This window comes from Dendrobium catenatum, unplaced genomic scaffold (genome assembly GCF_001605985.2).
Source record: "Dendrobium catenatum unplaced genomic scaffold, ASM160598v2 fragScaff_scaffold_315, whole genome shotgun sequence".
Classification (NCBI taxonomy): Eukaryota; Viridiplantae; Streptophyta; class Magnoliopsida; order Asparagales; family Orchidaceae; genus Dendrobium; species Dendrobium catenatum.
Window position 1 is genome coordinate 2,524,375 of NW_021318777.1, and position 14,957 is coordinate 2,539,331.

Below are 14,957 nucleotides of genomic sequence, written 5' to 3' on the forward strand. Positions count from 1 at the left end.
TAGTGAAAATCCCGGAGCGGAGGACTCCGGGGAGTGGACGTAGGTCATATTTTGACCGAACCACTATAAAAATTCTTGGTGTGTTTTTTCCTTATCGTCATTTACTTTTTACTTGCATTTAATTTTCATAACTATTGCATGGTGAAATTTGTGGAAGAAAAATTACTTAAAATTTTGTTGTAGAATTTCAAAAATAACAAAAAAGTTAGAACTCTTGTTTAAGGTTATTTTTATTAAGAAAAAGATTTTCACAATTCACCCCCCCCCCTCTTGTCATTTAGTGGACAATAGCAAATAAAATAGTATTCAATGAAAAGTTGTTCCAAAACACTCATTATTTGGCATCATCAAAATCTCAAACTCGGGGTCATGGGTTGCAACAACAACAAGCCCGATGCGTTCCTCAACTTCAACAATCCAATTTAAATTTTGCTGATAAAATCCTCATCTATTTCACCATCACTCTGAACAATAGATCCAATATATCTAAAACGTGTACTCTTATTAATGACTTGATCACCCACAGTCATAATTCTCTCACTAGGTCTATTACTACTAAAATTACACTCTATATATTCAGTTTTAGATCTACTCAAACAAAAACCTTTGGACACTAAGATTAACCTCCATAATTCAAGTTTACCTTCAACTCCCTCTCTAGTCTTATCAGCAAGAAGAATATCATTAGCAAAAAGCATACACCAAGGTAAATCTTCTTGCAAATGTCTAGTGAGAACATCCATGACTAAAGCAAAATGATATGGTCTTAAGGTTGATCCTTGATGTAATCCAATCGAAATAGGAAAATACTTGGTCAAACCACCTTTTGTTTGAACACAAGTAATAGCTCCTGCATACATAGGAAGCCACTACATTTGAATACAGGTCTTAAGGTTGGATCGTTGAAATGGAGAAATGCATCGGGCTTGTTGTGTGATAGAAAAGTCTCTCTCAAACTCAAGGGAAAATTCTATAAGATGGTAGTGAGACCTGCAATGCTTTATGGTGCAAAATGTTGGCCATTAAAGTGAAGCATAATATTAAGTTAAGCGTTGCAGAGAAGAGAATGCTTAGATGGATGAGTGGCTTTACTCTTAGAGAGGATACGAAATGAGCATATACGTGAAAAGGTTGGAGTAGCTCCGATGGAAGAAAAGATTAGAGAGAGATGCCTTAGATGGTTTGGTCACATAAAATGGCAGCTTTTGGATGATCTGATTAGAAAAGTAGATGTATTAGATTTGACTTATGTTAAGGAAGGTTGAGGTAGACCTTAAAAGACTTGATTAGAAAATATTAGAAAATACATTTCTTTATTAAATTTAAATGAGAATGTGACTCTTAACAGGACACAATAGAAAAAAAAGGATTCATGTAGCCGAACCCACATAGCGGTATAAAAACTTCTTGTTGTAGCAAACAATGCCTATTCAGCTTATTTATTATATCTATATATCCTTGTATCAGGCTATTAGTTAAGTTTAGTTTATAGCTAATATTAATCAACTATGTTAGTTAATTAAGTTATAGATAGAGATAATATCATGCAGTGTACTACAAGATCACAATAATGAGACATGCAAACTTAAGTGGTGATCCAATCTTTCACATGGTACAGTGTCCTTACACTGGCGACTGATTCTATTGGGCATGCATGCTTGCAAAAGCAGTTTGGCATGAATTACAATTTTGTGAAACTGTTGTAAATAGAAAAAACAAGATTTCATATTAAACAAGAAACGATCAATTTAGGAATAAAATAAAAGAATAAAGGATAAGATTCCTAAGGAGCTGAAAATTGCCCAATCATGAGGATTTATTAATTGCGCGACAATGGAATTTAGCCCAAGACCCATGCTTGTCCACTGCAGTATCTTTAGTATAAGCATTACAATTTCTCTTACCACAATATATCACAAGGAGCATTAACATTGATAACACATCATGAAATGATGTTTTAAATTTCAAAACTTCCCATTACATTATTCTAATACTAGGAATCATTCAAAGACCATGCCATGATAAGGTCAGAGAACGGATCATACAAACATTGAAAGAACCCCTTGGAGAAGGAATATGCAAAAGCAAACATGTTCAAAAGTCTTATTCATTCCTGAAAACTTCCTTTGTCCTTTGGTATAAAGAGTTCAAGGAGAAGCATAATTTTCCTACAATTGTACTGGTAACTGCCTCATAATTTAATAGAAGCTGATGACTAAGAAAAGCAGTAGCAAGCTTTTGTAATAGCAGAAGCCCCTCCTACCTCATCTTGACATAGCTCGCTTTCTCATCCTTCATTTTTGTAGTTCACATTATTTTCTTAACTCCAATTATTGCCCCTACCATTTTTCATCTTCCAATGATGCAATAGATAGCAACGCTACAACCCCTTCTATATTAATATATATTATTTTTTGCCCAACATTCAATATGCTTTCTTACAACGGCAGCTACAGAATTCTGATAACTTTCATCAACTTGCCCATTCAGAAAATGCAAGTTCCACCACCTTCTTCTTTTGACCTGGAATTGGGTATGCGAAAGGCTTATGTAACTAATAGAAAGGGTCTAGGATAATGGAGTTAGGTTTTTAATCTGAATATTGATTAACTATGAAGAAAAGACACTTCTAAACACTCTTTGTATCCATATCAGCCATAGACAACTTCGACAGGCCCCAACATGTGTCTGACACATCCAAAACTGTGTCAAATCCATTTAAGAGTAAATTTTGCTTTGAACATGTGACAGACATTTGAGACACTCCCAACATGTATAGACACCGGATAAAAAATTTTATCCCACTTTCCCGCCATTTTTCTTCTATAATAGTGAAACGGTGGAGACATCGAGAGAAATTTTATCTTATGCACATGCTCATGCTCAAGTCAAGCAATTATAGCAATGATGCAGCCTCATTTTGACACAAACTTTGATGAATTTGATCATCTTCGCGCAAGTGTTCTCACAATTTCAACTTCATTGGAATTCAAGAGAGGCTTGGCTTCGACTTCAATGTGCTTTGGTTTAACTCTGAGTGCACGAATTTGACTTTGGCTTCGACACGGGACTTCAACTTCAACGGCATTCAAGCCAAGCTTGGCTTCAACTTCATCTTCGACTCACTTACCGCACATGACTTTAGACTAACGAGGCTTGGCTGCTTTAACTTCAACTTTGACTTCAAATACAAATCCCGTGAGTTATTTTTTTAACATTAGTTCTTTAGAATTTTACTCTTTTACAATAAGATTTTGTTGAAGCATCCAGTGACTAAATTTAGGATTTAATCATAGCAAGATTTTCTCATTGTTTATGATCTAATAATAAGTTCATATTTTTGTATTTCAATATCAAGTAAATTCTTCATCTTTGAGCTAGTGATATTATTCTTTTGCTAGTAATTTTATTTTTTACATTAATAATTTAGAAAAATATAACATGTCCATGGCATAGTATTCTCCTTTCTGCAATTATCTCTTATCGCCAAGCCTGTGAATTGTTGTTTCTATGCTTCATGGGTGACTAAATTTTTTTTTTTAACAACACTGGGAGCAAACATCAATTATAGATTAGGTGGGTTAGCTTTCTAGCAACTAAATGTGCACTGGATTGACCCTACGGCTACAGCACGTGAAGTTCAGTTGGGCCCTTGTAAGAGTTATGACTATTGTAGATTAAACTCCGGCCACTAGAATTGGAGTGGTTGCTACAATATTTGGATTGCATATAAACAAAGTGGGAGAGAGAGAAGAGAGAGAGAGAGAGAGAGAGAGAGAGAGAGAGATGGAAATTAAAACTGGTGGAAATTTTGAGTGAGGAAAATAAGATCCCACTCAATCCCACTTAGTTTCATATTACACACATGATCTCCTTAAAATTTTCATTTATAGAGATCATAAAAATGTCTAGAAATCTATTTAAATTTAAAATAGGCATGAAATAGAGACTAACCTAAAAGAAACCAATTAATTCATAGATACTCTCTTTAAATTGGTCATCCTTTAAAATAAGATGGTGAAATAGGTGGAGTCAAAATAGATTAGTTATATTGATTCTCTCTGGCTGAATCTCTTCATAATTCCTTCCTTGGCCGCACTTTCAACAACAACAACATCAAGCCTTTGACTCACTACGTGGGGTCAACTACATGAATCCTTTTTCGCCATTGTGTCCTGCTGAAAGTCAAATTCTCATTTAAATCTAATAAAGAAAGGTCATTTCTGATATTTTCTAACCAAGTCTTTTTAGGTCTACCTCTACCTTTCTTAACATAAGTCAAATCTAATACCTCAACTTTCTTAACAAGGACATCGAATGGCCTCGGTTTAATGTGGCCAAACCATCTTAAGGAGACTCTCTCTAATCTTATCTGCCACTGGAGCTACTCCAACCTTTTCACGTATATGCTCATTTCGTATCATATCACTAAGGGTAAAGCCACTCATCCACCTAAGTATCCTCATCTTTGTAACACTTAGTATTTTTTTTTCTTTTTAATAAAGTTTTTCAACTCAACACTTAAGTTAACTTAACTTACTATTATGCTTCTCTTTTAATGGCCAACATTCGGCACCATAAAGCATTGCGGGTCTCACCACCATCTTATAAAATTTTCCCTTAAGTTTAGACAACAAGCCTGATGCATTCCTCCACTTCAATCATCCAACTTGAATTTTGCTGATAATATCCCCATCTATTTCACCATCACTCTGAACAATAGATCCAACATATCTAAAACGTGTACTCTTATTAATGACTTGATCGCCCAAAGTCACAATCCCCTCACTAGGTCTATTGCTACTAAAATTACACTCCATATATTCAGTTTTAGATCTACTCAAGCAAAAACCTTTAGACTCTATGGTTGACCTCCATAATTTAAGTTTACCTTCAACTTCCTCTCTAGTCTTATCAACAAGAAGAATATCATCAGCAAAAAGCATACACCAAGGTACATCCTCTTGCAAATGTCTAGTAAGAACATCCATGACTAAAGCAAAAATATATGGACTTAAGGCTGATCCTTGACTTGGCCGCACTTTCAGAATTTAAAATTATAATTTTGCAGTTAAGTTATCACTCAATTCATACATGCAAAACAGTCATTTTCAGGTCGATTTCGTAGTATTTTTTAGAGGCTCATGGATCATCTTAAGCACTATCCTTGTTTGAAAGCACTTCATATGCACATCATTCCTCTTATCTACTAGCAGCAACCTTCCGACCACCACTATTTTTTTCATATTGCTTGTTGTTTCTTTGCACATTCAAGAAACAACATTGTAACCTGCAATTTCAAGCGTTTAGTCCTAGAAATGAGATTTAGAATGCTGAGTAGAAAATGAGATTAAGAATGCTAAGGAGCAGCAAGATACTCCTAATAAACAATAAAACTAAGTCATGAATCCTAATCATAAAAGCAAGCAGTTTAGTTAACTATTGTTTTAGTTCAATCAAACGCAAAGTAAAGTAGAAGCTAAGGAAATCTATCACATTCCTCCGTTCAGGATATGTGAAAAATCAACAAAAACAAGGTAAGAACGATACAATACTCCTAAACTTTGTTATTGGGTCGCCACTATTAAAATATTAAAAATACAACCATTGTATTAGTTTTTTTTAACCGCAATAGACTTCCAAAACTCACGGTAGTCCAGCATTTTAAAAAAAAACCTAGTTTCTTCCTATTTGAGGCGATGAAAAAATACAACGTCAAACTGCTTTGAATACAACTTCTGTGAATTCAAAATATATATATATATATATATGCCAATTCTGAATTCAAAGAGCTCTGTAAGTTCAGAACATGAACATCTAAAAATCATTGGATCATATGAAAATTGTTAGCAGAGGCATGCAGCTTCCCAAATGCAGGAACAGCCAACTTTAGAATTGAAAGGCGCATGAGCATTGAAATATTTACTATCAGAGTTAGGTAGAGCAAAGAAACTCAAAATCAAAGTCTAAGGCTGAGGCTAGTCAAAAGTTAATGAGATTAGAATTTTGTTAGAAGTCGGCAAATTTTATGATCTACAATTAATGCTTAAAATTCTAACATAGAACATTGCATACATAATTATGATAATTCTAGAAAGATGAATACATTGTAAAAAACTAGTAAATTGAAGCTGCACTGAAACTGAATTGTTCGTTTTCAGGCCCCTTACAAACAAAAAATAAAGACAAGTAATGCAACCATGATCAGCTTTAAAAAGCCCCCAAGAAAAACAAAAAACAAGCTTGCATTTTTTCTATGGACATGCCACAAACAAACAGGCATAAACCTGCATGAAAAGTGAAAGAAAAGATAGATCAACATCATTAGTCTTATCCCAACCATTTTCATTCATTCCTGCCACTTTTTACACGGGGATTCAACTTATTCTATGCATATCTTTGTGCACAACTTCTAATCATACTAATTTAGTCTACCCATTTCATTTTCAAATCCTTCAACAATAACTTTATCTTACGCATCTTATGGGTGTACTTTTTACCCTCCTTTGTGTAGATGTTCAAACCACCCAAGCATATTTTTTCACTAGCTTATCTTCTACAAAATGCTTATCCCAACATCCATATAATATTAGTATTCATAAACTTATACATCCTAATATTGTCCCACATGCATCTTAACATTCTCATTTCTACAATGCCAGCTTACTTCTTAGCAACATTTTACTATACAACACCCAAATTCATATAGTATATCCAACATTCGAGTTGTAAAACTCCCTTTAGTTCTCGAAGACCGACTCTTATTGCATAATACTCTAAAGCACTTCTTAATTTTAATCATCGATTTTAACATTAGAAGTTATTCCTCATCTATAACCATATTCTTTGACATAAGATAACCAAGATATGCATGACTATCACACCCAGAATTTTTATGAAAATAGCCTCTTTAAAAATACAAGAGTAAGATTGTGTACATCAACCTCTACTTGGAGTGTGCTTCATCTAATGGGTGCATCTAGATATCACATCTTAAAATAATTTGATTGAAAATTCTTAAAATTACACATAAAAAAATTGTATATTATAACTACATGATTTGTAAAAAGCATACACTAAGGTACCTCATTATGAGTATTTTTCATAAGTATCTCCATAAACAAAACAAAAGGTTGCAAAGCTAATGATGATCCTTGCTGTAACTAGCATAGCAAAAAACTCTTTGGTTTCTTCACAAATACTTCAAATACTATTCAAAACTCCATAATTCACATCTTTAATACTAGTGAACAAAGATATAAAGAGAAAAACTATATAGAATGTCCAAAATCTTTTTTTTTCCCTATTGAGAGAACCGCTTTGAATCATTCTTTTGCTTAAGAAAAAAAAAATTGGGAAGATGGCCTAAACACTCTTCCTCATTAGCAATAACATTTATACTAAGCACATGTACATGATAACCAGTGCACATGAGCATTCTCAACCAATTATTACCTAACGAGTGAGATATTAAAAAGCAAACAATGCAATCATAACAAAGTTCAGCGCTCATCAAGCAATTAAGAGATCAAAAATAAAATCCAACTGAAAGTTCCACATTTGACAACATAAGGATCAGAAACACAAGTGGCCAAGATAAAAGATTGCCAAAATGAAGAAACATGTCATTATTATAGCATCTCTTATCCAAAACAAATCCCTAATTGACATTAAAACCATGAAAGCATGATTATGCAACTTCTATTTGCGTAATTAATATCGTTCCCCAGATGAATTCAAGTTCCATAATATGAAGGATACAGCAAATACTAATAAATCTAGAAACTCGTATAGAAATTGAAAATAAGCTTCATCAAATTGCTATTTTCATTGAAGGCGCCAATGGTGCATGCTGCAAGTTGGTGCAAAATGGTTTAAACAAAAATATTTAGAGTGAAAAAACTGAAATTAGAAATCAAAAAGTAAAGATCTAGCCTACGGCTTAAAATTAAAGAAGAATAAGAAATTATGAATTTAGCCAGCTATGTAAATCATGATGTAGAGAACACATGAAGTAGCTTGCGTAGTGAGAATAAATCCAGTTAGCTCGCAATAATGTGAAACACCAGCCAAAATAAAAGAAAATTCATTAACTGAATAAAGAACGCAAAACAATTATAACCATAGCACCTAAGGAAACTTCAAATAACCAAAAAGTAACATTTGATCTACTTACGGAGCCATCCACCGGTAGGTCCCGGTCTCTGGTGTCATCCCCTCTGTCTGCACTTCAATGCGAGCTACACCGAAGTCGGCAATTTTAATCGATTTATCCCCAAAAATGAGAAGATTATCAGATTTTAAATCTCGATGAATGAAGCCCAGACCATGAACATAAGCCATTCCCCTGGCAACATCTAGCGCTTGCCTCACTGCAATTTTCAGAGGCACAGAACGGTTTTGCCTCCTCATCAGAAACTGTCGAACTGATCCGCCCTTGGCATACTCGGTCACAATGCACCAAACCATCGGCTTTCTGCAAGCCCCAATGAACCTAACCACATTAGGGTGCTTCAGATTTGCAAGCATCATCACTTCCTGAGCAAACTGCTGCTCCATAAGCTGAGCTCTCTCAGGATCGTTCTCCGGCTTCTCCAACAGCTTAATTGCTACGTCTTCTCCATTGTAAGTTCCCCTGTAGAGCTTACCAAAAGCCCCTTGCGCAAAGGGCTCTCCCATGTTCAACTGCCTGAGATCGAGAGTCCACTCATCGTAGTTGTTGAGGCCTTGCGTGGAAAAACGCGGGTCCATCAAAGCCTGCGCGAGGGCATCACTGTTTAGGGCATGGGTAACGCGGCCAGCGCGGAAGACGCTGTGACCAACGGAGCTACCAGGAACGGCGGTGGTCTGCCGGAGACCGTTATGGTGAAGTATTCCGGTCTGAGAGTCGCTCGACCCGACGCTACTGTTCCCCACCGACATAGCCACTGACCCGCCGCCAGTGCTAGTCTGGATGCTGTCCACCGACATGTTGGTGCCCTCTCCGAGCTTCCGATAGTACGCCATATCGTAGTAGTTCCCCCCACCACCTCCAGCTCCACCTCCTCCAGCGATGATTCCTGTAAACTTCGTTGTGTCCATCATGGTGCGAATTCGGAGCAGTTCGGTTCAAAAACTCAGCAAAGCTTTGACTCTAATTTCCGAACTGAGACCAATATATCGTTTGCTACTTCTCCGAAAAAGCCCACCAAGATGAAAACATTAGGGCCGAGAAAAGCAGGAAAAAAGGGCTCGATCTGCGAGAACCACAACCTTCTTGCACGGGGCTCGCCCGGGAGCTCTTCCTTCGGGGAACACACCTAAGATACGAAGATAGCACCGAAGAGCATAAGATCTAATAAAATGAGCGTGGACGAAGGGCGACGGGAGGACTGATAAGCCTTCTCACTTTCTCCTCTTCTCTTTCTCTGCATATGGTGAAGCGAGGGAGACGACCAAGTGGGAAGGCGAAAGAGCAAGTCACCGTTCTCTTCGTTACTTTTTTCTTCATGCAGCCGGAGCACCACGTGGCATCGTGCACGCGTTTCATTACCCGCAATAGTTATCTATGTTTGAACCTTTGTGTATTCCTCATCGCCACGCGAATATTTTCGTCAGATGGACGGCGATCTATCCTCCTATAATTAATGGAATTCTTTATAGAATTTTTGTCCGGTTTTTGCAGTGGAGCAAACCGGGCAACACGTCTATAAATAATAATTATTTATATACTATTTTCTTACAAAAGTGCACATCATTGTGATTAATTCGAATAAAAAATTAGATGCAAAGAAAAATACCCCTCCTATCATTTTCATCGTCTTAGTCAAAGTTTCTTCTCACATCTCAAAACTCTATTATTTTGGGAATATTTAATAAAAAGTTTTGATGTTTGAGTGATTCCAACTCAAATATTTGATAATAATATTGTTAGATGTTAAAAAATTAGAGTGGTAAAGTGTTGCTAAAAAATTTATAGTGATAAAATGTGTATTAAGTATTTTAATAAAGGGTTTAGAGTTTAGGAAAAAATATAAGGCTTTGTCCAATTGAATAGATTTATTAGATAATAGAAGATGCAAGAATTAATTCTTTCTCGCAATTGAAGAAAATTGAATTAAACATAATTGAAAATCATTATTTGACTCTCATTATACGAAATATAAAGATCAAGTGTCTATAAGCAAACAATTAAAACATAATAATATGATAAATATTAATAGTCAAGCAACAATAATGAGATGGTGGAAGTATTTCAATGGAGGGGGCCATTGGTGCCATGGGCGAATCCCCATTGAGTTGAGGGGGGGCAAATGCCCCCCCCCCTCAAATTTTTTTTTTTTTAATTTTAGAGGGATATTTTGGAATATTTTGAGTATTTTGGGTATTTTGCCCCCTCTTAAAAAAATTTTTTGCCCTCATTTAATCAATCATAAGCATCTTTGCCCATCCCCCATAATTTTTTTTTTTTTGCTCACCCTGAAAAAAGAAGCTGGATCCGCCCCTGATTGGTGCTAAAGCTAACTTGGGTTCAATAGCATTAAAATTAACTTGGGTTTTTTTTTTTTTTTTCTTCTCCAAGATCCCTTTCACTTGTCTCAAAGTTGATAATAGAAGCAAATCTGTGAGCATCTATAACTTTTTTATTGATTTTTAATATCCAATATATATGCAAGATCATTCAACTAGTGGGAAAGTTTAAAAAATATGAAATAATTATCATTCCAATTATTAAATTTAATTTTATCCAAAATATAAAAATTAGCATAAAAAAAATATACCATGAATAGGATTGCACCAAGAATAAATCTTAAATATCTATTTTAAAAAAAAAATCAAAATAAACTAGATCAAAAATAGGTTGCAAATTAAAATCATAAGGAAATCAATTTGATATGCAATTATGAATCTTACCTATTGGATAAGCCAAATGATAAAGCCAAGGTAGAGATACCTAATGATGGAAATTGTTAACATCTCTAACTGAGAGCACTTCTCTCTGATACTAATTGATAGATGAATGACATGCCAAGAAAGGGAGGGAGTGTGAATTGATACTTTTTAAAAGTTATTCTTTATCAATTTAATTTTAAAATAATATTGATAAATTAATATATGGAAGTTTAATTATATAAAACTAAAAGAAACAATCCAAGACACACAACACAAGGGTAAACTAAGGTGTAGTTTATGTGATTAAGCTAAGCATGCAAGTGCTATAACTTGCATGCTCAACTATATTAATAAACATATAATACACAAGCTATATCATTTTTATTTCCTTAATCCAAAGTTACCAGAATAATGAACTAAATAAATGATAGGATGATATAATTACAATGCTAAATGAGAGAGATAATATTTAAACATAAATGAGATAGTTTAATCGTGCATAAGCATTGTACAACAATGATTTTAATAAATCACAACTTGGAAATGTTATCACAAAAAAATTAATAAATAAGGAAATTAGTTTCAAGAAATAAAATCAATATTATTGAGCAAATGAGGCACTAATATTTGTATGGTTCAACAAACCCCCATTCCTAGCCAATACCCATACTAGGATTCCACTACTTGGAGTTTGTCTTGCAAACTCTTTAATAAATGATAGAGAAGCCTACACCTTGCACTCTCTTCACAAGTCAATATGCTGGCTAAGAAAATTTGCGCCCCAACCACTTTTCTTCCCCTTTCTTCTTCTTCTTTTTCGGGTCGTCGAGGAGGGTTTAATGTTAATGTTTCCACGTAAATTTTCAAAAGGAAGATTAGGTTTTGAATAAGATATTACCCAAAAATTTTACCCTCATTTTGTGAGGACTTTATGATCTTAGTTTAGGTTTTTGGAAGGTGCAAGCGCCTATAGTTAATTATGCCTCCCTATAATGAGAGAGAACTTTTGATTAAGGCTAGTCATCAAATAAATACATAGTATCCGGTGCATATTAGTGGCATGATTTGGTATTTGAAAATGTAATATTTAAAATTAGAAAGTTATTGCCTTACACTTAAAGCGGATGGTTTTGAGAATGATGATGAACACGATCAAGATCTCATAGTTCCGTCGTCATGGGTCATCATGATCTCTGGTTTACTTAGTTAAAGGAGGTAGTCAATCCAACCTAACAGAATGATCCTTATTGGAAATCATGGGTTGCTTATTCCAAGGGTACCATGTAGATATGGGGTGAATGCTTGTCTAAAGGGACAAATTTGAATCCACCTTTGCGAACAGAGGGCTTTATTTTATATCGATCTGTTTTTATTGATTCATAGCTTAATGATTTAACATCATTGGGGAACATATGGGCTCTGACCATAACTGTAATTAATGGTGCCATTTGGTAGCATAACCACCTATCAGAGGGTCTAGGTCATGACTTTTTACCTTTGGTTTTATTTGACAACAAAACCACTAATTAGAGGACACATGAACCATCTTTACTGAAAACGATGTAGATTGAGAATGAATCCTAATGATATTCTCGACTAGACATTCCCTCTTCGTGAGCTGAAGTAATTTTCAAACTCATCCACCTCGACATATTGTTACGAAGGGTGGATGGGTATTAGGCTTTAAGTGTTTAGATGTTTCATTTTTAATTTTAAATATTAAATTTATCAATGGGTGTAGGATTCTGGGTTTTTGATAGATCTTTGAAAGTTAAACTCTCTAGTTGAGATTTATATTCAAAGTGACCATAATTAAAGTGAATTTAAAGTTAATTTAGATGCTTATATTTTATAGGATTTTGGGTCAAACCTTGTCGACTCTATTAGGGTGCTTATGGGATAACATTAGGGTGCTTATGGGCAATTTTATTTTTTTGATATTTTTAGTCAACACGACCATTATTAGGGTGCTTATGGGCAATTTCATTTTGTTGGTCAAACCTTATCGACTCTATTTACTTGTCGATAGATGATCAGGTTTATTGTCAGCTTCATGCCTTTATTAATAATTTTTCCTTGTAATAGGCCTTGAATGTCTAATCTGAATGTATAAAAAAATATCTCGATCAACACTACAATCATATATTTGTTTAATAGTTTGAGCTGTATCGACTCCTATCTATACATGTAGAAGGATCAGACTCAATCTTAAGTTCATTTTTTGACCCTAGCAACATACTCAGATGTTACGTGTGTACATACATCATGCTTGTTGGGACCCATATGGGTATATTTCTATGCATGTATTTTGTATGATGCACTTGTATAATGATTGTATGTATGCAATATAATGGATGAATATAATATATCTACATGTTCACATACATATTTACACTTTCATCTACATGTTAAAAAACTAATGTATCCACTTGTGTATTTGCATGCATGTATGTATATGTGTGTTGTGTATTTGCATATTAATGTGATATACCACTACGATCGAATGACATGCTCGAATGATTTATTCTGCCTGTTAAAATGCATATGGGAGAGCATTTTAAAGTATTTGACACTAGTCAGTTATATGAATGATGGTCATTTCAATGTGTGTGTTATTCTATTTAGAAGCTTAAAGCTGTCTTTTGTTTGCTTGTATGAGTGTTACAGATCTGATAGTGAGGCGTTGTGCTATAGGTTGTCCTCTACTTATTTTATGTAAGTTGTTGTACATCACAAAACTCTTATTGGCAAGTAGAAATCATTTGAAAGATGAACGAGCTTCATTGAGGGGCCTATGAATGCCTTCTATTTACTTGTATAAATTTTGTAAATTCAGTGGCATTATTTTAACATCATTTTGAACTTCACTTTTCATACATCATAAATACTATTTTGGTCTTCTACAAGCCATCAATTTCTTCAATAATCATCCTACATGAGTATATTTTTGTTGGTAGACAAAATGTGTAGTGTGTGTGTGTGTGTGGAAAGTAAGTTGATATTTGGTGTGATAGTCTGGCTCTGCAAGTTTACTGTCTCAACTTATAAATGGCCCATAATTGTTTACTACTAATTCTTTGCTTTTTTTTTTACAAGTGAATCATAGTGTTTTGTAAGCAAGCTGTCATGTAATGCATGCCTTATTGCAAGAAAGTGTCATTTTAAATGTAAGTAATGCAAGCAAGCTGATTTTTTGCCACATTGAGGCTTTTCTTACACTTGACTCGTTGCTTCTTGCAAGCAAGCCATCATGCAATGCAAATCTCATTAACATCATTCTCGAGTAAGCAACATGAATTCATGCCATCATGCAATATAAGCCTCATTAGCATCATTCTCGAGTAAGTAATATGCATTCATGATTCACCAACCATTACAAATAAGTGGACTATTGTTGCTTTTAAGTGTCTCTATGGATCATTTGTCACTTCTGGCATAACGAGCTTCCTATAGTAGCTCATAGAAGCTCATATTTATCAAAAGCTTGATGTTTTGATGGTAGAGAGCATGACATGCTCGTTGTAATCTTCTTTTTCATGCTCACAAGAGACCCATCACGTTGGTCGCATGTACTTTCTTAGCTCATTGGAGAACTATTGTGTGAGTGGTGAATCTCTTACAGTGGCTCATAGGTGATTGTATTTGATGCATATCTACCACTCTTGTTTGCGGGGGATTAAGTGTGTTCGTATGACACTGAATGATTATTGACAATAAGAATGTCGTAACATTCACTGCTATTACTGATTATCAGTTGTATAGATGTTATTGTGCATATGGCATATAATCCATTATTACTTATAGGTGTTCACATTCATTGCATATTACGTTGCATATGTTTGCAAGAAGCTTCATGGTCTGCAAATGAGTAGTGTATGATTGTAAGAAGCTTCATGGTCTGCATATGCGTAGCGTATGTTTGTAAGAAGCTTCATGGTCTGTAGATGAGTTGGTGTACTCATCTGCAAACTGATGCTAACTACCAGGTGAGCTATAGTCATTCATATATCAACTTTTGCTTGTTCGCAAAGAACCCCTCATCCTTGCAATACATCTACTGGTGCTTCTTATGGGTGTTTGCACTT

At 34.8% G+C, this 14,957-nt stretch overlaps 1 protein-coding gene across 1 annotated transcript in view; it reads right to left on the reverse strand.

The window, feature by feature from the left end:
• Window positions 1-9,483, reverse strand: part of LOC110109853 (serine/threonine-protein kinase STY13-like) — a 26,968-nt gene extending 17,485 nt beyond the window's left edge. The window contains exon 1 of the mRNA XM_020841059.2: window positions 8,177-9,483. Coding sequence (XP_020696718.1) covers window positions 8,177-9,084 — 908 coding nt within the window. The 5' untranslated portion in view covers window positions 9,085-9,483. The remainder of the gene's footprint in view (window positions 1-8,176) is intronic.
• Window positions 9,484-14,957: the final 5,474 nt, after the last annotated feature.